The sequence below is a fragment of the Aquarana catesbeiana genome, linkage group LG08, assembly GCF_042186555.1.
Source record: "Aquarana catesbeiana isolate 2022-GZ linkage group LG08, ASM4218655v1, whole genome shotgun sequence".
Lineage (NCBI taxonomy): Eukaryota > Metazoa > Chordata > Amphibia > Anura > Ranidae > Aquarana > Aquarana catesbeiana.
The window spans coordinates 210,231,395-210,256,215 of NC_133331.1; the positions used below are offsets into that span (position 1 = coordinate 210,231,395).

Below are 24,821 nucleotides of genomic sequence, written 5' to 3' on the forward strand. Positions count from 1 at the left end.
GCATACAGACGAGCGGATTTTTTGACCGGACTCGAGTCCATCGGAAAGATTTGAAACATGTTTTATTTCTAGGTCCGTTGGACTTTTGGGAAAAAAAGTCCGCTGGAGCCCACACACAATCGAATTGTCCGACGGAGTCTGGTCCGCCGGACCAAGTCTGCCGGAGAGTCCGCTCGTGTGTACGCGGCATAAGTCAAATTTCATTCAGGCTTTGTAATGCACAAATATATTATTCTTTAAACAAAGTAGATTGTAGTGCAGTTATCTATAGTAATAAATCAGAATTAACTTTACTGAAGTAAGACAAGCATAAGCATTCTGACTGGCTCCTGTATTATATTGGTAAAGTGCATTGCATGTATTGGTAAAACATACAGGCACTTTATATGACCAATAGAATGCACTGCTACCTACACATGTGCATTTCACAGCCTCAGTGTGCAATCTGGAGATTGTGGCAAAAATTACTACAAGAGAAAGGGATAAGCCTAGTTGGCTAGAAATGGTCATAGTAGGTAGTTTGTTTTTGTGGGGTTTTTTTTGTTGTTTTTTTTTTTGGTTGTTTTTTTGGTTGAGCCCAGCAGCTGAACTGTTACACTAACAGATGCCTCTATCCACAAAAGCGGTAGATGGAGGAATCCCCCTTGCCAGGACACTGTATTCTGACAGTGGGACCTGCCGGTCCTGGTCAGGTTGTAGGGTGGGGCTCGAGGCACCCTAGCGGGGGCACTAGAGCTGTGCTCACTAATGCCTAAACCATAGGCAGAAGTGGCGGTTATGCAAAATCAACATTAAGGTGATACTCCAATTTTAGAAGCGGACAGTACACTTGCACAATTAACTCCATGTAATCCGTAGTCATACTATCTTATACTAAAGAAGTATACTTCTCATACTGTTATCATGAAGCACTTCGGACACAACTGTTAGGGAACACCTCTCCCTCCAGGTGCGCAGCATTTCTGAGCCAGTACCGCAAAACATGTACTGGTCTCTACCAACTCAGCAGTTCTGTCACCTCACTCCCAGTGACAATGTCCTGTATGCTACTATTAGACACAGGAAATACACTTCTCCATAACTCCATAACTCCATGCGTGTTCTTCTTCCTGAGGCCTGTCTCCATCTTTCTCTCTCTCTCCCGTGACTCCAGGCTAGGTCCCTAGGTTCTCTGTGCTGTGAGGATGATCCCAGTATGTGGAGAACAGGTCACTAGTGAAGGGGCCATGCACACCACTCCTTTACTACCAGTGCATATCCATCACCTTTGCCATGTCACCTGTTTCCTGACTGGTTGGCTGTATTAGCATGTGACACATATACAGTAGTCCTTAGCAACAGCAACAAAGCTTCCTCTGGACAGCATTCTGCTTCTTAGATTTCTGTACTGTATCTTCTCTAACCTCTTCCGTTCCTTTGTTGTAAGCCCTGTTCTTTGATACGCCTTACATGCACTCCTTTAGAGACTTCATACCAGGCAGTTGGACTGAACAAAAAAGTTCTTTACTAAAGTAGTCAAAGGTAACACAAACAGTTCTCTAAAATGTCTTTCAGTATACATTCCTATATAAAGCTCTCTAAGTGCCCATATTGATGTGCCCCATGAATTAGGTGTTAATGTCTATTAAAGTCCTTAGTAAAGCAAGAGTCCATGAGTGGCAGTAAATCCTCATGAGGTTGCAATAATTCATCACAGAGTCCAGTTAAGGTAGCACAAGACCAGATTGGTCCATTGGTTTTAGACCCCAGTGGGAACCCTGGCTGGGCTCCCCCAAGGAATGGTTCAGACAACATCACGGCTACATCTTGGCAGTGTCTCCTCTGGTCGTCCCATAGGGCACACAATCAGCCCTTTTTAAATGGTATGACATGCAGGGGACAGTTTTCTTCTTGAAAAGAGTGGGAAAACCTGGCCAGCAGCGTTAACTCTTTCTTCTCAGAAACCACCAGCTCAGCAGGTCAACTTAAGGGCAGAGTGCAACAAATTCGCATTGTAACAATATACAAGATAGTTGATCTGAATAACCCCCAGAACATGAACACAGCAAAAGAAAAAAAAAACTAATTAAACTTTAGAACCCTCTTGGAAGCACCTGCTTACAAGCTGATACAGCCGAATGGCTGCAGCTGCTGATCTAGAAGAGTTTGCAAACATGTCCGTTAGACAGAAGTTGATCAAACGATGGACTTCTGTTGACCCAGGGATAGCCACACTTATCGCGATTCATCCAGTCCCTGCTGAACTGACCGAATTTTGATCCATCTATGGTCACTTCAGTCTAAGTTGGGGAGATCAGTGTCCTCTGTTTAGAAGCCTTTTCATTAAATATTACTTTTTCCCCTACATTGGTTCTGCTTACTTCCATCTTCATCTCATTGCCTTATTTTCTCTATAGGGGCCATTCATACTGATCCTATGGGTTGCATTACTGCATGTGCATTAACATGCATCACATCAAGGAAGCCCATTCCTGCACTGTGAACACACTGCAATAAGCATTTTAATAGACATGTGCCATTATGTTTTACAAGGCAACTCCTAGCAATGCACTTATGGTTCAGATCTGTTCCTTGTGATGCTCTAATATGCATCCACTTTGTGATGTTATGCCCAGGTGAACTGGGTTGCCATTAAAAATGAACGCCAATTGCATAAGCAGTATTTAGTTACATGTGTGTATGCATTGCGGTAATGCCTTTTACCCTACTATACCACAATGTATGTATAAATGAGCCCTGGTTTAAAGTAGTTGTAAACCCTTACATATACCCAGTGAAGTGACCAACCTCAGGAGATACACAGAGATGGAACAAATTTTCCTACACTTGAACCTGTTTATCTGCAGCCTTCTCTCCTCTACAGCCTTTCAAAACCCAGAATTTATACAGCTTCTTTGAGCTTTCAGAAGGGGGGTGCTGAAGTTACACTCTGCAGAGCTCAGTGAGGAGAGCTATGATAGCTAGTTGGAGGGAAGGGACACACCCCCATCACACATGAACAGAGCTGAAGTTGTCAGGTTGTGTGCTGGAGATCCCTCCCCTGCCAACTTTTTACCTCTTGGTGTCAGGAAAATATGTCAGAAGTGACTCAGATAGCAGATGAACTAGGCAGCAGAGAAAAAGGACACTTCATGCTCTGGACTGAGGCATGTACATACTACAGAGGGATATGCTTTGTTCATATTTCATGTCAGAGGTTTACAACCACTTTAATTGTCTGCTCACTGCTCTGTTTTCTCTACTAGTTCCAGCGTGCCTCTTTGTAAACAAGGGAGACAACATTTTTCAGCATGTGTTTTTTTTGGGGGGTTAAAATCCCAGAATGCACTTAAAGAACATTTTAATATATGTCATAACTCACTGAGTGTTGCACTGGGGGAATTATTATTATTAGAATACTTTTTGTTATTTTTTAGTATAAGTTTGCTAGGAGCCCCATCTACACTGATAATCAAGACACTGATCATTAGTGTCCTGATTATCTTTGGAGCCCCAACAATGCCCATCTGCGCTGCCTATCAGTGCCAACCAGTGCCTATCAGTGCTAATCAGCACTGCCAATCAGTGCTACCAATCAGTGCCTCCTCATCAGTGCTGCCTAACAGTACCCATCAGTGCCACCTATCAGTGCCACCTCTCAGTATCGCCTATCAGTGCCCATTAGTGCTGCATATCAGTGGAGCCTCGTCATTGACACATGGACGTGCTATCTTTGGAAGATGGTTCCCTAAGGTTCCCTAAGTCTCTATGGCCACTCCCCCCCCCATAGTCCATTCATCTCTTAGACCTAAGTTGATTTGTTATCCAGCCCATGTTAAGCATCCATACCTGGAGAGTTTCTATAGGGTGTGTATGCAGACCTGTTGAAACTCTGTTATTCTTTCTCCACCACCACTCCCAAGATGAACAATCTTTCTCCACCTGAAATAAAATTTTCTCCATAGAGATTTTTTTTTACCAGATTCCTTATTTGTATCACCTCCCTAGAGGAACATGAGAATTTACAAATCCCTCCAGGTAGACCTATTGTGGGTGCAATGGACAGTGTGACTATGGGCTTTAGTCTATATATTGATCAGCATCTACAGCCAATAGTGCACCAATTGCAGTCATATATTAGGGATGGTACACATCTTTTAGAACTCTTGTCCCCATACAGGTGGGAGTCCACCTATGTGTTGCTCTCACTTTATGCCTCTATTACCCACAGTTTTGGTCTAATGGCCTTGGAACATTTTTGGGCTAAGGTCCATTAGTCAAACCCGACAGGCCGCTTTCATTTTGGAAGCTACTCACTTCTGCTTAACACACAATTACTTCAACTTTGATGGAAAGTTTTATCTGCAACAACAAGGTACTGCGATGGGTGCAAATTTTGCACCCTCTTCTGCAAATTTAGCTATGGGATTTTGGGAGACTAACCACATCCTGAGACAGAACCCTTTTTCGGCCAACATTGTCTTCTTCAGAAGGTATAGAGATGACATAATTGTCATCTGGGATCTCATTAGCCAATTCATTCAATATTGTAATGAAAACCCATATGGCCTGACCCTTACATTTGTCACTGACACTACCACTTTGGCTTTTCTAGATTTGGAGCTAAGCCATGATGGAGACACTATTTGTGCAAAAAATTACATCAAACCAACCTCAGGCAACTTTTTTTTTATATCATAATTTATTATCATAATAGTAATAATAACGTGTGACTCATTATGTCTATGTGCTATATATACATTTCTCATTGTTGCCTATGAATTTAACTTTTTTTTTTTTTTTCTTCTTTTTTTTTTTTATATATATTCATCCCAAAGTTTACTAATGTTTCCCTCCTACCAATACCCCCCCCCCTCACCCCCTCCCCCGAGACCGTACCCATCCATCCCTCTGCGTTCCTTTTCTCTGGCTTCCCTATGTAGACCACATCTCAACTGCTTTAGGGGATTCTTTAAATTTTTCCCAGTCTTTCCATTTTGTTTGATAAGCCCCCATTTTTGTCCCTTCGCTAAACCTTAAATACTCCAAACACTGTATCTCATTAATTCTATTAAACCATTCCCTCATCTTTGGCCTCTCCTTCTTTTGCCAATACTTAGGGATTAAGCTCTTAGCTGCGTCAATAAGATGTGGCAACAGTGTTCTAAGATATGTTTTAGTAGGCATATCACTCATGTGGAAAAGGCATGTCCAAGGGTCATTTGGGACGTCTAAATTTGTGATTTCTTTAATATATTTTCTTACTTTGCCCCAGAACATTCTCATTTCCGGACACAGCCACCAAATGTGGGCCATTGTCCCTAATTCTGAGCAGCCCCTCCAGCAAAGTTGCGACTTATCCCTTTGTATTTTATGGACCCGGTCAGGGGTCAGGTACATTCTAGTCAGGCATTTAAAGTTTAGTTCTAAAAGTTTACTATTGACCGATGTAGCTGAGACTCTTTTCAAAATCAGGGAAACTTCTGTATCTGTAAGAGTTCTCTCTAACTCCTTCTCCCATTTCCCTATACAGTCCGGAGTATCTATCCTTCCTAGTTCGACTAGAACTTTATATATCCGGGAGAAACCCCCCCTCTCCTCTTTATCTGCGCAGATTTTTTCAAGTGGTAGTAAATTATCCATCGATCTAATTGGTTGCGGCAACGAATCTATATAATGTTTTAATTGGTTATAACGCCAGGGGTTTATAACTATCATGTTTCTTTTATCCTGTAGCTCTTGAAATGAACGTATTCTACCCCTGTGCATAACGTCTTTTAGTTGTATATTTTCTTCTAGTAACCATTTGCCAAACCATTTCTCTTTCCCTGCTGCAAACTGTTCTAAATCTTTGAGTGGTATTAAGGGTGAGTTGTATTCCCAGTGTTCCTTTCTATATAAGGTGTCCCATATCTTAAGTGCATGCTTAGTGATTACATGTGTTTCAGTGCTGTATTTTCTCTGTTGGGGTGAAATCCATATAATCTTGTCCAATTTAGTGTCACTAATTTTATTTTCTATTACTACCCAATGTTTTTCTTTATTTTTAACCCAGTCGATAACTCTGGCTAGAGCGATAGCTTCGTAATATTTCCTTATGTCTGGTGCTCCCCACCCCCCTTTACCTTTAATGTTGGTCAATTGTGTGAATTTTAATCTTGGTGTTTTTCCCCTCCAAATAAATTTTGTAAACATTAAATGTTGCCTTCTGAGGTATGTATGTGGCAGTGATATTGGTAACATTTGCATTTTATAGGTTATTTTTGGTAATAGAACCATTTTGTATATATTAATTCTTCCCGCCCAGGATAATTGACCTAGATGAATTCTATTCAATTCAGCTTTCACCTCATTTAACAGCGCGATAAAGTTCACTTGATATAACGTTTCAGATGATGTACTGATTTTTACCCCCAAATAATTCAGTTCTTTTTTCCCCCACACAAAGGGGAAATATTTTTGATAAGAGTGGTCGCTTTCCTTGGTATGATTTATCTCTAGTGCTTCAGATTTAGTTGGGTTTACTTTGAAGTTTGATAACTTTCCGTATTCTATTAGATTAGCCATAATATTCGGGAGGGAAATCCTTGGATGGGTTATATACAGCAGGATGTCATCTGCAAAGGCGGCAAGTTTATATTCCGTATTCCCTATTACGACCCCACTGATATCCCTATTCTGTCTTATCTTTGAAAGGAGGGGTTCTAATGTCAGCAGAAAAAGCATAGGAGAAATTGGGCACCCCTGTCTTGTACCATTGTACATGTCAATTGGCTCAGAGAGGGTCCCGTTTATTTTCACTCTTGCTGACGGCCTTGAGTACAAGGCCCTAATCCATTTACACATCCTCTCCCCGCAGCCTACTTCCTCGAGCGTGCTCATCAAGAAGTCCCAGTCTACTCTATCAAACGCTTTTTCAGCGTCTATAGATAGCAGTAGACCTGGGACTCCACTCTTTTTGATTTCCTGGGCTAATAGAAGGGTTTTGATACTGTTATCCCGTCCCTGCCTACCTGAAATAAACCCCACCTGGTCTGGGTGGATGATCCTCTTTATTACCTGCTTCATTCTGTCTGCAATCACTTTTGCGAATAGTTTAGTATCCACATTTAGCAGGGAGATAGGCCTATAGCTTGAACATACTGTAGCATCCTTGTCCTCTTTTTGAATAACCGTAATATTGGCTGCCAATGCTTCTCATTTCCCCCTAATCTCATATGGCATTCATATAGGAGCACAGTTTAGGAATTAGATAGTCTTGATATTTTTTATAATAAAGCCCTGTCAGCCCATCCGGGCCTGGGCTCTTACCTACTTGTGTCTCCCTAATTGCCTTTCTCACTTCAGTCTCCGTAATAGGGGTCTTCAGTGTGGTTCGCTCATTTTCCGTTATTTTGGCCATTCCCACTTCGCTTAGATAATTTTTAATTTTCACTTGTTTTTGTTCCCTCTCCTTAGTTGTTACATTTCTATTTATGGAGTATAACTCCCCGTAAAATTCTTGAAACGTCCTTGCAATATCTGAATCCTTGTAGTAGATCTCATTTGTTCTGGACCTTATCTTGTCAATATATTTGTTATTTTTCTTTTTACTTAATATCTTCGCCAGGAGTCTACCAGGTCTATTACTGCCTACGTATCTTTCTTTTTTAACAAGATTATACTTCCTCCAATTTTCTTGTTCAATTAACTGCCGTATAGCCTCCCTACTCCTATATAGTTTTACCAATGTTTCGCCATCCCTCGATATCTTATGATGTTGCTCTAATTTAATAATTTCTTCCTGTAGCACGCAAAAGGTCTCCCCCCGGCTTCTCTTTTTCTCTACTCCCGCCTTTATTATAATCCCTCTGATGTAGGCTTTATGGGCCTCCCAAACCATTGATTCTGATGTTTCCTCAGCGGTATTAATTTTAAAGTAAAATTCGAATTCTTCTTTAATAAGTTTATCTATCTTTTCATCATGTAAGAGATCCTCGTTTAGTATCCAGTTATTGCTCCGTGTTTTTTGCTTACTTAATTGTATTTGTAGGCTAACTGGGGCATGGTCCGAAAACGTCATTGGCCCTATATTTGTACCCTCTACCTCTCCCACTTACCGATGCTCCACAAAGAATAGATCGAGCCTAGAGTACGTCGCATGGACGGGGGAATAGAAGGTGTAATCTCTTACATTCTGGTGTTGCATCCTCCATATATCTACCAGCTGCTGCTGACGCAGTTTTTTCTTGAGTTTATTCATCCACATACCTTCAGACCCCCGAGCATGCAACGTACTATCTTTACCTGGCTCTAGACATATATTGAAATCTCCTGCGATAATGGCCCTTCCTTTCTTAAAGACTTCAAACTTTGCCAGGATTCCCAATAGGAACCTTCCTTGGTTGGTGTTTGGGCAGTAAATATTCGCCAATGAACATTCCGTCCCATTCAGGTTACCTCTTATGAACAGGAAGCGACCCTCCGGGTCAATTACTCTCTCCTCTATTGTAATCCCAACTCCCTTTGCAAAACCAATCGCAACTCCTTTTGCTCCTCTTATCGGGGAGTCTCCATAGATCCAATACGGAAAATCGCTTGTAGCTATTCTCTTACTTTTACCAAGGTATAGGTGGGTCTCCTGTAGGAAGACTACCTCTGCTTTCTGGGATCTCAATTCTCCCATTATGTTCGCACATTTTATGGGAGAGTTGATGCCCCTCACATTATATGTAACTAAATTTATCCTGGCCATCCTGATGTTTTAACCCCATTTACACCTTTACATAGCCCCTCAGAACTATATGGTCGGATCCACCGAGGAATGGACCGGTCTCGTCCTACCCCTGACCCCCTCTCCCCCCCCCCTCCCCTGCACCCTCCCCTCCCCTAACCCCCCTCCCCTCTCCTCTCGCCCACCCACCTCCACCCCCCCGGGTCTCCCCCACCCACCCCCTCGCCTTTTCCCCTTTCCCAACGAGTTGGGGGGAGTATTGGGGTGCCACATGAGCCCCCTAAACAAAAAACCTTGGCCTACCAACTCCACCTGACCACACGGTTTACTCCCCAGAGGTTGAGCTCGAAGGAGGGTCAAGTCTGGCCGAAAACTTCCCTCTGGGTGTAATCCCAGCCATCCCTCCCACACACCCTCCGCCCACCCCACCCCCAACCCCCACCAACTTTAAATCGCATAGAGAAAGAGACCGGGAGAGAAGAGAAAGGACAGTAAGATAAATCCATATTCAATCATTTTAGGTTCGGGGCCTCTTTTAGTCCCTGTGTTCTTTTGCCATTAGTATTGGTTTCCATATAATTGAGTCCCCTATATGTTCCTGATTTCCGCTTTTCTCCCACCACCCCGGGATCTCCATTACTGGGACTCCAAGTTGGTCGCAGAAATTCTGAGTCTCCTCCGGAAATCTCAACACAGCTTTACGGCCGTCCTTGCGTCCAGTTAGATTGGCAGGGAAGCCCCAGGAGTATTGGACCTCGTTCACCTTTAAGGCAGCTAGTAAAGGTTTCAAAATTCTTCTTCTGCTTAGGGTTTCTGCGGCTACATCCTGGAAGATGAATAAACTTGTTTCGCCGTACTTCACTTGCGGGTTTCTCCTTAAATTCGTGCTAATCAGCTCTTTGTCCCGGAAGTTATGAAACCGCACTATGACATCCCGCGGAACATCTCCCCTGATTTCGGCTGGCTTCCTAATTCGATGGACTTTATCTAGGTTTAAATTACCGCTGATGTTGCTAGAGTTCTTTAGATCTTTGAAAATTTCCTCCATTTTTTCCTGTAAATTCTCTTTTTCACCTTGCGCTTCCGGGAGGCCTCTAATCCGGAGGTTTTTTCTTCTGCTGCGGTTCTCTTGATCTTCTATTTTGTACCTTATATTCCTCTGTTCCTTCTGCAGCACTTCTATCTGATGTTTCAAATTTTTTATTTCTTCTCCTTGCTTGTCCACTGTTGTTTCTACTTCCTCCACTCTAGCTAATAGGTGGCTCGTGTACCGCACTGATCTCACCTTTGATTGAGGCCTCCAGTTTCGCGAACATTTCAGCGATTTCCCCCTTGGTAGGAAGCTGATTTGCCTGTTGGATCTCTACTGGCATTTCTACTTCTACCCCGTTACTGGGGGGTCTTGTGTCCATATCAGCCATTTGTTTTCTTGTTCCAATTTTAGCCGGTCGGTCTGGAGTTTTATTTTTTGCGCCTGTTGGATTGCTTTCATTGCTACTTTCATTCACCATATATTTTCTGATGGTTCCCGGGCTTGCACTTGTTCTGGGTGGGTTCGCGGGCCCTTTTGTTGATTTTCCTCTCATTTTCCACCTGCACCGAATTATTGGCTCCCAATCTACTATGTGTGCTGCTGTTTTCTGACTATTTCCCCTGATACTGGGGGTTACCTTAATCCCCCAAGATATTTATTTCGTTGCACAGTGATTATTACTCTGGTGTAGTGTTATATTGTAACGGTACGTTGTTATAATACAGTCACATATATATGTGTAACAGTATAACAGTCACCTATGATGCGTAGTTTCCATGCAGCTTATAGTAATGGAAGTAATCCGATGCCTCATTTGCCCATCTTCCAACTCAAAAATAAGTCAGCTTATTATTATAATATGCTATTATATGTTGATGATCCCTTATTGTAGTACAATCACATATGCAGGTGAGACGGTGTAACAATCACACATGGTGCCCAGTTTCCGTGCATTTCCATGTAGTTTAGCAATATTGGGAGTACTCCTATGCTTCACTTACCCACCTCCCAGCACAAAGATAAACCAGCTTGTTATTATGATATGATTTATATAATGGTGATATCTTATTATAGTATAGTTATATATACAGGTGAGACAGTATAGCAGTCACATATGATGCAATGTTTCCATGCAGCCTAACAGACTAACAGTATTAGGAGCAATCCAATGCCTCACTTGCCCATCTTCAGTGCCGCAACAAACCAGGTTATTATTATAGAATGATTTTAGAATTGCTGCTACCTTATTATAGTATAGTCCCATATACTGGTGTGGCGGTATAGCAGTCACATATGCACAAGGTTTCCCTGCAGCTTCGCAGTATTACAAGTGATCTAGTATGTCACTTACCCATCTTCAGCGAGAAACATGAACCAGAATCTTACCCACTTTCTTCACTCCTGGGGCTTTCACCTGTTCCATAAGATTTCTTTGGATTTACCATCCAACTTCTATCATAGACTGTCCCTCTCTGCAGCTCTCTATCCCTCCTCCGTCATTCGATCCCAGCGAACCGTCTCCTCAGGCTCTGCTGCGTGGTGAACTGTGCTTGTCTCCTCTCCTCTCCTCTCTCCTCCCAGCAGGCACCGGTACACGTTTTGCGGAGGCCCTGTGAACCCGTCCAAGCTCCCGTCCGTAATGGCCGCTGCAGCTGTGGATTCGGGGCACCGTTCCCACCGCCTCCACCTTCCGCCGCCGGGGCCCGAGGCCGAGATACAAGGAGCAGTGATCGCTGGGGCCAACAGCGTCGTTCCGGGTTGGAGGGGGGGGGTGGCTGGAGATTAGTGCATGTACCGCGAGCCTGATTTAGCAGACATCACGGCGTGAGGGACACCCAGCAACCCAGGCTCAGCCCCGACCCGACCTCACCCACATTCGGCCCCTCCTCATCCGCCTATGAATTTTACTTTGATCAGACCAATCTCCATGTTCTCTTGTTCCTATGATTGATCCATTTATCTACCCTTTATAATTGGCCCCTCCCCTCCTTTATACACTATATATTATGGTCCTGTCAGCTAGCTTGAAAAAAGAGCGCGGCTGCTGTACCATCTGCAGCGCGCAAATGCTCGTGAAACGCGTCACATACCAGTGACGTCATCCTTCCTCACCACCTCACCATCTGTGCTCCAAGCCCCACTTTGACCTCTCCCCACCACAGCCGGCTATCAATTCAGCGGTGATGTACAGTTAGCACAGCACTTCTCCACGATGGAATCGAAGGACTGGATAGTCTGCCGATGAATCCCTCTCCTTGCTGGGACCATATTATTTGATGAGCTTGTTTTTTACTTTACAAATGTGAGTTGCCAATATTAAGTGCTATTAAAATTGTCTAAATCATACACCTAGAGGTGCCTCTCTCCTTGTATCTTTCTGCCTCCTCCTCCTGTCTGTGTACAGGAAAGCATCACAGCCGGGGAGGAGGAGGCGGATTCAGCCACTCTGCACTGTGCGAGAGGCAGCTGGGCATGAGAGTTGTGCCAAATAGAGATGTTCTGCCGTGCAGGTCCCCACATAGCACAAGCTGTGGTGCACTGCTGCTGGGCAAGTCCCTGGATCCGTCCTTTGTTCCGGCACCGGGCTCCACTCTGGGACTCAGCCCTGATATACCAGGACTCTGGGACTTACATCAAAGCCCGCGGCGGGGGGTCCCTGCGAATCAGGGATGGTTGGGAGGTACATACCCCCCAACACCCCCCAACTTTCTGAGATGTGATAGCGGTACACCCTTTAGGACAAAGTATGCAAGCAAAGATCAAACCCTCTGCCGCGCCTCCAGTTGTGTGGCCTGGGTAAACCATTAGTGCTTTTTCATCATTATGTTTGCTTTAAACTGTTTTTTAAAACAATAATGTGATAACAAAAGGTTAGTGTGAAAGGTGTAACTGTTGGAATACATTGTTCATGATTTTTTGTACAACAACTACAGATATATTCTTCAGCCAGTAGATGACAGTGTTTATAAGTTTGTAACTGCATCTATGGTTAAACTCTATGTCTTTTCTATATAATAAAGGTTAAGCAGCAAAGCCCATGTGGATTGTTCACTGTCTGTCTGTTCTGTGGGGCTTTATACAGAATCAATAACAGTAACACTTTTAGTATTTAAATATTGCATTTATTAGAGAACCCTACACATCCGTCCAAAGTGAGAGACAACTAGAAGAAAAGAGGGATGGATGAATTTGGTTTCAAAAGAGGGACAGTCTCTCAAAATGAGGGATTGTTGAGAAGCATGGTTATATCATATTTTATAATATATCTTTATTATACTGCTTTTTTAATGTTATTTTACTTTGCTGTATATTGTGAGGTTTAAGAAATTTATGCAGAGTGCAGACTTATACAATTACAGATTTTTCTGTTTTAAACGCTCAGTTACCCTTCTACAATACATTGTGTCGTTTGTAAAAAATATTGTATAATGGAAATGCCATGCCTGCAGATTTTTTTCTTTTTTCTACGACAAAATGGCCACCAAGGCTCCTTGTTTGGGGACAACTAGAGAGATTATCACTTTAGTTGTGCACAAAGTAGGAGGCTTGGCAGCCATTTTGTCTTTACACAATAACTTTATGTTTTGACTTATGTGTAGCTTCCCCTGTGATGGCAAGTTTGGACCTGGTTGTACAATTACTATGATTTAAAAGAATAGAGCACTTACCATTCTTTGCTAGCTCTGCCAGCACTTGTGCTGCCTTTTCTGCACAGGTTTGACTTGTTTTCAGAATTCTCGCTAGTGCTGGTAAGACATCATAGTCCGTCAATAGTTTGGCTGATTTCTGCACTGTAGAGAAAATCCAGAAAGCAGAAATTGGAAATCTGTTACTTTAGAGACACTGCCTTTGCAATCAAATACAGTTCTGGCTCAATTCACTTAGCTACTACATATGTGTTATTGGTCAAAACAATTGTTAATTTGCAACATGTGACTGCGCGGCTTTCTTTGGCTGTTATTGCTGAAAATAAGTCATTATGCGAAAAAAGGTTGACATACAGTAGTTAAATAAATGAGGCCTTTATGAAATACTGTTTTATATTTCGATCTAATAATATTATGAAGTTTGAGATACAAAGAAAGCAATCAATAGCAGAAATTAAATGCATATCCCTCACCCATTCATGTAAGACAAATCTTGGATTTCCTGCTACAGTCATTACTGGGTTTTAAGATTTAGGAAACATATGTTCCAGAATGCGACTCACAAGCAGTGGTTTAGCAGCAGCAGCAGTCTACCAGGCCAATAACTCTTGGGAGCTGATCTTATTCAAGGTTACTTGTCTCTTTTCTTCTGATTGCACAAATGTATTCTTTACCATGGCATGCTCATCAACTGAAAGAGCTTGTTTGTATATGTTCTGTGAACCATGGGCCGTGTGCATGTTACATGTTGATTTAATGGGGCCCTAAATGTTTCTTTGATTTATAAAAGAAATGCATGGCTTGTAGCATGTAGCCTGACATATTATGATGATACAGTATAAACAACAGGAAGGAAAACACAACTTTAATAGTATAAAAAGCGATATAACATGTAAGTGCTGCACAAACTATTTTTTTGTTTTTTTAAAGCAGAGCTTGACATAAAAATACAACTGCTGTAAAATAGAGTTTTTTTGTGTACGCTGTTATGTACCTGTGCAGTGAAATTTGCACTTTGGCTAAATCCTAGCATCTGTACGTGTAGCCTGATGCTGGGCTACAGCAATATGGAGAAATATGGAGAAGGGGAAATTGGAGATGCCTTTTATCCTTTTCTCCCTCTACTGAGATACTAATGTTATACTAATGTTATGCTGAAACATTCTCCTCTGGCAAGCAGGGTGAGTGCTAAAGCCAAACAAGTCCATAGACTTCAATGCCGAGCGCTGAGAATCCTGGGAGTTGTATTTTAAGACGACAGTCATATAATGGGACAAATAGACTCCTTATGCCGCGTACACACGAGCGGACTTTTTGACCGGACTGGTCCGATGGTCTATCCGATGGACTTTCGTCGGACTTCCGACGGACTTTCCGAACAAACGGACTTTCGTCCGTCGGACTAGCATACAGACGAGCGGACTTTTCAATAGGAACTGAGTTCCGACATAAAGATTTTAAACATGTTCCAAATCTAAAGTCCGTCAGATTTGCGACCGAAAAAGTCTGCTGCAGGTCCGATGAAGCCCACACGGTCGAATTGTCCGCCGAACTCGGTCCGTCGGACCAGTCCAGTCGAAAAGTCTGTTCTTGTGTGTACGCGGCATTACACTACATATCCCTACAGGCACTGTGCAGTAGGAGGAATGGAGAGATGATTTTTATTAAGCTGCCCGGGAAAAATTATTCCTCTTAGCACCGAGGGAGTTAGAGAGAGAGCACCTCTGCCTGCCAGTGGGAGACCATACCAGCAGAGATCAAATCGCTGGTTAAAAGCCCGACCACGACACCATCTGCCTGGAGTTTGAAGGTTCTCCCTGTGCCTGTGTGGGTTTCCTCTGGGTACTCCAGTTTCCTCCCACACTCCAAAGACATGCTGGTAGGTTAATCCGATCCTGTCTATAAATTGGCCCTTGTTTGTGTATATGTGTACAGTATGTGTTTGTAAGCGCGTCGGGACCCTGCAGGGTAATGGACCGCACTATGTCAAGATGCAACTCATCTCATCTCATCATCTCATCAACTGGGACTGTCTTCAAGAGCACCAATGCTCTTAAAGGGCCTCAATGATATTGGGAAGAAGAACATCTCCAAGAACTGAACCTCCCATAATAATTATTCAGTAAGCCCCCTTTGTTCCTCTGCTACCATCCTCTTTTTCTTTTGGACAGTGTATACCCAGTTGGTATAGGACCAGCATCGCTGCCATAAATGTGCTCTGGCAGTATAGTTCCACCACACAACGTTATTACTGCTCACTGCTGCATTTGAGGAGGCCTTGCTACTGTTTATGCTGATCTGGATGCCAAATGTCATCGTTTGCTTTGTTCCTTACTGTTTGTATACTAAATTGTGTTATTACCATTGTTAATCCATTTTATGCTTGTCTTGTTACCAACCATATTGGATGACAATGTATTAAGTTTGTCTTTTCTACCTGGTTTGGTGCCTGTTTTTATTGATTTAGCACTACTACTGAGTACCAAATATTACTGTCAGTGAATTCCTGTGATGTTGTATGTTTGTACACTCAACCTGGTGTCTCAGAGGGGCTGATGTTCCCAAGAAGGTTAAGGCAAAGAGCAGAGGACCCATCCTATCCAGGGTTAGCGCTATATAAGATACCAAGAGTAGAGCCTAGTTGACGGAAAAGATGTAACTTCTATTCACCTGTGGATGATGGACGACCTGGAAATAGCAGCAGAGGAGATTGCAATGGTGGAGGAGGTAATTCTTCTTTAATGCTATAAAAATTGCCTTTTGTTTCAGCCTGCTAAAACATTGAAATATTTCAGTGCAACTATAAGGCTTGGGTGTGCTGTGCAATGCTTGTATACCAATGCTATTATTTCACTGGAACTGTTAATGTGAATACCGTAGACAACCATGAATGTGAGTTGGGGACCTTGGATTGTAGGCTCCTTGAGGGTAGGGACCGATGTGATTATGCGATGTATGTGTGGAGCGCTGCGTAAATTGACGGCGCTATATGGGTACCTTAAATAAATAATAATATAATAGATGAGTATCTTAATGAGACACAATATACAGGGATAGGGACAATTGTAGACATGCACCCACACTCACTCAGGTTTAACTGGATGGACTGGTGTCTTTATTCAACCTTACTAACTAACTATGTAACCAATCCTATTCAAAAGTAGGAAGAAACTGGAATCCTTTTTTCACTTGTAACAGAAGAGCACCAGGTAAAACTCTGCAGTGAAGTAAAATATTTGGAATGTACAGTAAGCTCAACAAACTTGATTGATGACACTCATATACCGTATTTATCGGCATATAACATGCACAGGCGTATAACACGCCCCTTCATTTCAGGAGGGAAGTTTCAGGAAAAAAGTTACATTTTAAATAAAGAACTTTGAAGCAAAATAAGGGCCAGTGCCTATCAATGCAGCCTCACCATCGCCCATCTGCAGCTTCACCATTGCCCATCTGTAGCCTGATCAATGCCATCTGCAGCCTCACAATTGTCCATCAATGCAGTTTGATCAATGCCCATCTGCAGCCTCACAATTGCCCATCAATGCAGCTTGATCTATGCCCATCTGCAGCCTCACAATTGCCCATCAATGCAGCCTGATCAATGCCCATCTACAGCCTCACAATTGCCCATCAATGCAGCTTGATCAATGCCCATCTGCAGCCGTACAATTGCCCATCAATGCAGCTTGATAAATGCCCATCTGCAGCCACACAATTGCCCATCATTGCAGCTTGATCAATGCCCATCTGCAGCCTCACCATTGCCATCAGTGCAGCCTGATGAATGCCCATATTCAGCCTCACCATTGCCATGAATGCAGCCTGATCAATGAACATCTGCAGCTTCACCTCAGATTACTGCTGCCTCGGAGGGGACAGGGAGGGGGCGGGACAAGCAACATCAGATTACATACAGCAAAAATCTCCTGTTTACTCGACAAACTCCTGCCTCCTGGACCGGCTTCTATGATAGACAGAACACTGGTCCAATGCAGGCCCAGGAGACAGGACTTCCTATTACAGAGGCCGCTGAGTAAACAGGAGATTCTCGCTGTATGTAATCTGATGGCTCTCATCCCGCCCCCTCCATGTTCCCTCCTAGGCAGCCCAAGTTGCAGAATTGGCATATAACATGCACACACTATTTGCACCCGATTTTCAGGGTGAAAAGGTGCATGTTATACGCCAATAAATAAGGTATATTGTTTCAGTAGGACAAATGAAGGAACTTACCCTACAGGCAGCCATAACTGACAGGATCGTAAATACAATACTGAAAACACACACACACACTGAAGGATCTTAGTGTTCAGCAACACCAGTATTCAAACATCTTCAGAAAGAATTAATCACTCACGCAACACAGTCATTGGCCAAGTCTCATTCTTGATTGTAATCATGCTTGCAATAAAGTGTTGTATCTGCTGCCAATCCCCAGCTTTCTTTTTGCTGAATTCTTGCAGTGTGGATAATTTACACAGGGGGATTTGTGTTTTCTCATCATAGGAGGAACCACTCATTGTTCATGCTACGTGGGACGCACTGCAACTTTACTAAAGGACAAAAAGTCAACTCACGTCAGTGTATACTAAAGCAATCAGAGTGCCAGAAGTCACTTGAAATTTGACAGGTGAGGGTCTTTCATCTTCTCGAAGCCTGTGAAAATCAATGACAGGCTGACACTGTCTGAGGCTGTCACGGCACATGGATGGGTTACCTGTAGTTAAGGACAGATATGCACCCCTGGACACTTACAGCCTTTTTTCAATCATTTTTTTTCTGGTTGAATGATGTTAAATTCAACAAACAAGCCTTCTTAAAATCAACATGTAAAAAAAACAAATTGTGACCAAATTTTCAGTCTGCTTAAGTGTAATGAAACATTTTTCAACAAAAGCTGCCCATATACTTACAGTAAAGTTATCTAGTCTACTAAATTTCAGGTGAATAGTAAAACAGTGATAGTACCTTACAACAGGAATTTAAGGAATTTTAAGGCCATACACGGTAAGGAAAGAAATTTGCTCCATGTATGCCCAGTTAAGAAAAATAAATGGAAAGATAAGACAGTAGAAGCTGGAAAAAGTGTGGCAATTTGTCAGGGGAATGTCAGAATCAGAGCCTGTCAGTATAGGCATTTCTCTATGCGCCTGCGTGGTAGGATTGCACATCGGCGCGTACCGTTCCACAATCAGCGGGTACGAGCGCGTGTCCCGAACGGATCAGCTCACGACGCAGCGCATCAGTACGAACACGTGCACGCACATTGGGACGTTCCTCTGGCGGGCCTATATAAAGACAGCTATATCCTGTGTTTGTTGCTGGTTTGTCTTTTCAGCTCCTGTGATCTGTTCCTGAACCTGTGTACCTGTGCCTGCCCGTTGTTACCCGGATCGACTTTGACCTTGCTTGAACCTCTCTTGTACTTGACCCTCGGCTGCCTTCTGGACTTCTCTACCTGCCTGATCTACCCGTGTTTGACCCTCGGCCTGCTCCTGGACTTGCCTCTGCCTCATCCTAGTGTGGATCATCTGCCTGTTTGACTACCTGTGTTTGACCCTCGGCCTGCTCCTGGACTTGCCTCTGCCTCATCCTAGTGTGTATTATCTGCCTGCTTGACTACCTGTGTTTGACCCCCGGCCTGCTCTTGGACTTTGTCTCTGCTTTACCCCAGTGTTGGATTGCCTACCTGTTTGACTACCCGTGTTTGACCCCTGGCCCGTTCCTGGACTTCTGCCTTGTGTTTGACCCTCTGCATCCGGCTTCAGCCTTCACCTCCAGATTCCTGCTCAGTTGGCTCCGGTGAAGTGTCAGCCATCCTGCACGGATCTCTTCTCTACCCGAAGAACCGCCCAGCTACTCTACTACCTGCTGGCGACCCGTGCTCCTTCGTGCCCAATACCCGCTGTGCCACTCCCAGAGGGTATCGTGCGCCCAGCTGCAAGGGAAGCTTCTCTCAGCAACTCAGCCTTGGTGAGTACCTGACAGTACAAACCAGCCATGAGTGAGGCCGACAGAGCTGGCTCTCCCCTCGAGGCACTCTGCCAGCAGGTTACAGCTCTCACCCAGGCTGTCCAGAGACTCCAAGACGGCTACTTCCAGATTGAGGGTCGTCCCCAACACCTAACCACGTTTCCTAGCCCCTCGGACACCGTGTCAGCATCTGCCAGTGGGAAATCTTCCTCTCGGGATCAAGCTAACCCAGCTCCTGCAGCAGTAATGGTCTTACCTGAACCCAGGGTTCCCATTCCGGAACGATTCTCCGGGAACCGGAAGAAGTACAGGGTGTTTAGAAATCCTTGTTTACTATACTTTGCCCTCCAACCCAGGACTTTTTATTCTGAAACTGTGAAAGTGGGGTTTATCATCTTTTTGCTTTCTGACGAACCGCAATCCTGGGCTCACAACCTTCTCGAGCAGAAGAGCCCCATCCTTGACTCAGCAGATACATTCTTTGACTCCATGGCCCAGCTATATGACGAGCCACAGCGCACCGCCACGGCTGAGTCCATCCTGCATACTCTGACCCAGGGAAAGAGACCAGTGGAAGATTACACTGTGGAATTTCGAAAATGGTCAGGGGACACCAATTGGAACGAGGCCGCTCTAAAATATCTGTATCGCCAGGGACTCTCAGAGTCCCTAAAGGATGAACTGGCTCGAGTTGATACTCCGGTTTCCCTGGAAGACCTGATCCAGCTCGCTATTAAACTTAACAGACGCTTACGGGAGCGTCGCAGCGAGCGTTTCCAGTCTCCAAGACCCACTTGGATGATGCCACGGGTACCACCTGTTCCTGCACCTTCTACAGCCTCTTCTTCATCCTCCCATGGTGAGCCCATGCAACTGGGTTTAGTTCGACTCCCACTCTCTCCTAACGAAAAGCTCCGCCGGCGCCAGGCTAACCTTTGTCTATATTGTGGAGGGTCCGGTCACTTCTTAAACAACTGCCCTGTTAGACCCAGTAAGTGCCACCCACGGTCTGCCACGAACTTTCAAGTTGCTAGTTCAAGCCAGTCTCACCTTGTCCTCATGATCTCATTACAGGTGGCGGAAGAGAAGGTCCGGTTGCCAGCCATCGTTGACTCAGGAGCCCGCAGTTGCTTCCTGGATGCATCTTTAGCCCAAAGCCTGCACATTCCTCTACAAGTCAAAGAGCAACACTTACAAATTCATCAGGCAGATGGGTCCCTACCCTGCTCTGGGCCGGTCACACAGGAAACTAAGCCTATCCTCACCTACACGGACTCTGACCATTCAGAATTTCTTCGCTTTGACATTATAAGTTCACCTATGTTTCCTATCATTCTGGGGTTTCCATGGTTGCAGGCCCATGATCCTCAGATAAGTTGGAGCAAGAAAGAAGTCCTTTTTTCTTCTACGTACTGCTCTCAGCATTGCCTTTCACCAAAATACGACAGTACGGCTCCTTGTCTAACTCTACAACCAGCACCGGATAATCTTCAACATGTCCCCGCAGCATACCATGAATTCCTGGACATTTTGATAAGAAGAAAGCTGACAGTCTACCACCTCATCGACCTTATGATTGTCCCATTGACCTCCTACCCGGGTCCGAGATCCCTTTCGGCCGAATTTTTCCTCTATCAGAGATCGAGCTAGAAGCCCTTCGCTCCTACATCCGTTCTTCTTCTTCTCCAGCCGGAGCAGGAATCTTTTTCGTCGAGAAAAAGGATGGATCCTTGAGGCCTTGTGTGGACTATAGGGAGCTTAACAAGATTACCATCAAGAACAGGTACCCGCTCCCCCTTATTCCTGAACTTTTCCAGCGTCTCCGAGCCGCTCAAGTCTTTACCAAATTAGATCTCCGGGGAGCCTACAATCTGGTTCGGATACGTGAAGGAGATGAATGGAAGACAGCTTTCCGGTCCAGATTCGGGCACTTCGAATATTTGGTGATGCCCTTTGGCCTCTGCAATGCCCCGGCTACTTTTCAACATTTAGTCAATGACATCTTCTGTGAGTATCTAGATAACTTTGTAATTGTTTTTCTCGATGACATCCTGATCTTTTCCACCACTTTAGAAATACATCGCACCCATGTGAAGAAAGTACTCTCGATCCTCAGAAAGCATGGCCTATATTTAAAGGGGGAAAAATGTGACTTCGAGCAAGACACCATCCAGTTCCTTGGATTCATTATCTCAGTAGGAGGGGTCGCAATGGATCCTCAGAAAGTTAGGGCCATCCAGGAATGGCCAGCTCCCGTAGATAAAAAGCGAATTCAGCGATTCGTTGGCTTCGCCAATTTTTATCGCAGATTTATTAAAGGTTTCTCCTCTATCATCTCCCCTATTACTCAACTAACTCGCCAGCAGACTAGATTCCAATGGTCCCCAGAAGCTCAAGAAGCCTTCGATGAACTAAAAATACTTTTTATATCGGCTCCTATTCTCCAACATCCCAATCCAGTCTTACCCTATGTGCTTGAAGTGGATGCTTCGGAGTCAGCAATAGGGGCAATCCTGTCTCAGAGAAGTGGCCAAAAAGCCCTGCTCCATCCGGTGGCCTTTGCCTCTCGTAAACTTAACCCTCCGGAGAAGAATTATGATGTTGGGGATAGAGAGTTACTTGCTATAAAATTTGCCTTAGAAGAATGGAGATATCTGCTGGAAGGGGCATCTCAACCCATCATGATCTTCACTGACCACCGCAACCTAGAGTATCTTCGAACAGCTAAACGCCTTAGACCTCGTCAGGCTCGTTGGGCCTTGTTCTTCTCCAGGTTCAACTTTCATATTACCTACCGACCTGGCTCTAAGAACGGGAAGGTGGACGCGCTTTCCCGTATGTTCCCAGAAAGAAGAACCTGGAACTATTCTATCTCCTCACAACTTTCTTAGCCTCATTCAGCCCAATCTGAGGTCAGTTATTATACAAGCCTCCAGTCAATGTACGGAACCTGAAGTATCCTCCCTAGAAAAGAGAGATGGTCTGTTGTGGGCCCAGGACAAGGTATTTGTTCCACTCCCAGTAAGACTTCAGATTCTACAAACCTTTCACGATCACAAGTTGGCAGACATTTCGGTATACAGAAGACCTCCGAACTAATTAATCGCTCTTTCTGGTGGCCGGGTTGGAGACAAGACTGCAGAAGATATATACAATCTTGCATTACTTACCAACGTAATAAGGGATCCAATGCCAAGTCGTGGGGACTTTTAAAATCTTTATCTGTACCTGAACATCCCTGGACGGAAGTCTCTATGGACTTTATTGTTGATCTGCCCCCTTCCGAGAAGTTTACTACTATCTTGGTGGTTGTCGACCGCCTTTTGAAGATGGCCTACTTCCTGCCCTTAGTAGGCACCCCTTCTGCCTCCACAACTGCAGAAGTCTTTATAAAAGAAATAATAAGACTCCATGGCGTTCCCCACAACAATGTATGCGATAGGGGGATTCAGTTCACGTCAAGATTCTGGAAGGACATGTGTAAGTCCTTAGAAATCAAGACATCCCTCTCTTCCACATATCATCCACAAAGCAATGGCCAGACAGAAAGAACAAATCAATCTCTAGAGCAATACCTTCGGTGTTTCTGCTCCTGTTCCCAAGACAACTGGTCTTCTCTCTTACCGTTTGCAGAGTTCGCCTACAACAATTCTATACATTCCGCCATCAACCAAACACCTTTCTGGGCAAACTATGGTTTCCACCCTTCCTTTCTCCCGGATTCCATTCCCGAAGTCTCAACTCCTGCAGTACAAGACCGTATACATGTTATCCAAACAAACTTTTTGCAAATTCAGGAAACAATGAAGAAAGCCCAAAAGAGCTATGAAGAGTTCTATAACAGGGGAAGAAGAAGTAACCCAAGTTTCAAGGTTGGAGATAAAGTATGGCTATCGGCCATCAACCTCAAATTACCTTGCCCATCATGCAAACTAGGCCCAAAATTAATTGGTCCTTTTGAGATTAAGAGGGTTGTAAACCCCGTGGCCTTCGAACTGACTTTGCCTAACTCGTATAGGATACATCCGGTGTTCCATGCCTCTTTACTTAAGCCGGTCACCCCCAACTCTTTTCCAGGAAGAGAAGAACTACCTCCCCCACCAATCCGGATTGAAGGGGAAGAATAATTCGAAGTGGAGGCAATAGTAGATTACAAAAGGAGGGGGGGACAGGAACAGTACTTAGTTAAGTGGAAAGGGTATCCCCCGGAGGACAATTCTTGGGAGCCTGCTAGCAATGTCCATGCCCCTCGTTTAGTGCGAGAGTTTCACAGAAGACATCCTGGGATCCGAGCTAGGTTGGGCACCCGGAGGTCGCCACTTGGGGGGGGGCACTGTCAGGGGAATGTCAGAATCAGAGCCTGTCAGTATAGGCATTTCCCTATGTGCCTACGTGGTAGGATTGCACATCGGCGCGTACCGTTCCACAATCAGCGGGTACGAGCGCGTGTCCTGAACGGATCAGCTCACGTGGGTGCACGACGCAGCGCATCAGTACGAACGCGTGCACGCACATTGGGATGTTCCCCTGGCGGGCCTATATAAAGACAGCTATGTCCTGTGTTTGTTGCTGGTTTGTCTTTTCAGCTCCTGTGATCTGTTCCTGAACCTGTGTACCTGTGCCTGCCCGTTGTGACCCGGATCGACTTTGACCTTGCTTGAACCTCTCTTGTACTTGACCCTCGGCTGCCTTCTGGACTTCTCTACCTGCCTGATCTACCTGTGTTTGACCCTCGGCCTGCTCCTGGACTTGCCTCTGCCTCATCCTCATCCGTGCGCCCAGCTGCAAGGGGAGCCTCTCTCAGCAACTCGGCCTTGGTGAATACCTGACACAATTCTTGTGTAATATTCAAAACAATATTGTCATGTAAAACATTAATTGATTAACTGATTTTTTTTTTTTTTTTTTGCCATATTCTTAGTTTTTCAATAAGTGTGGATTTATCGGTCATGAATGTGGACACTCGTACTAATGAATATATGCAACCAATTATCTCAATATAGTTAGATCTTTTCTTAAAAGGTCAGTCCACCCAAAAATTATTTTTTAGTTATAGTTGGAGCCTGGTAGGCCGAATTATGCCTTTGGCTTCTTAAAAACTGCAACAGATACTGCCTTAATGACCACCTGGGAGTTTTGGGTGTCCATCGTGGGCCTGCTCTTTTATTTCTATTTCTTTCTCCATAATATAACAAGACCAGGTACTCGGCACAGAGATCTTAACAACAGAGATGCCAGAGACATAAGATGGTTTCATTATCTAGCAACTATCAAAATTAAATTATCACTATTGACTGGGCTCTTCATTGATGGAGGTGCTTCCATATGTATGGTAACTATAAGAATAAGCACAAAGTCTATACATGATACTTTAATGTTACTATATAAAAAGATAGACCATAAAGAACTTTGACCTTCAAACATATTTTTACACTCAAACAGTGAGCTAATTTATAGTACTTTCTAATTC

General features: G+C 44.1%; 1 protein-coding gene across 4 annotated transcripts in view; it reads right to left on the reverse strand.

Annotated features, from left to right (window-relative positions):
• LOC141106257 (rap1 GTPase-GDP dissociation stimulator 1-A-like) overlaps positions 1–24,821 on the reverse strand; it is a 355,344-nt gene that overhangs the window by 172,942 nt on the left and 157,581 nt on the right. For all 4 annotated transcript variants that reach the window (XM_073596883.1, XM_073596882.1, XM_073596881.1 and 1 more), the window contains one exon: positions 13,394–13,516. In XM_073596883.1, the coding sequence (XP_073452984.1) occupies positions 13,394–13,516 (123 nt within the window). The remainder of the gene's footprint in view (positions 1–13,393; positions 13,517–24,821) is intronic.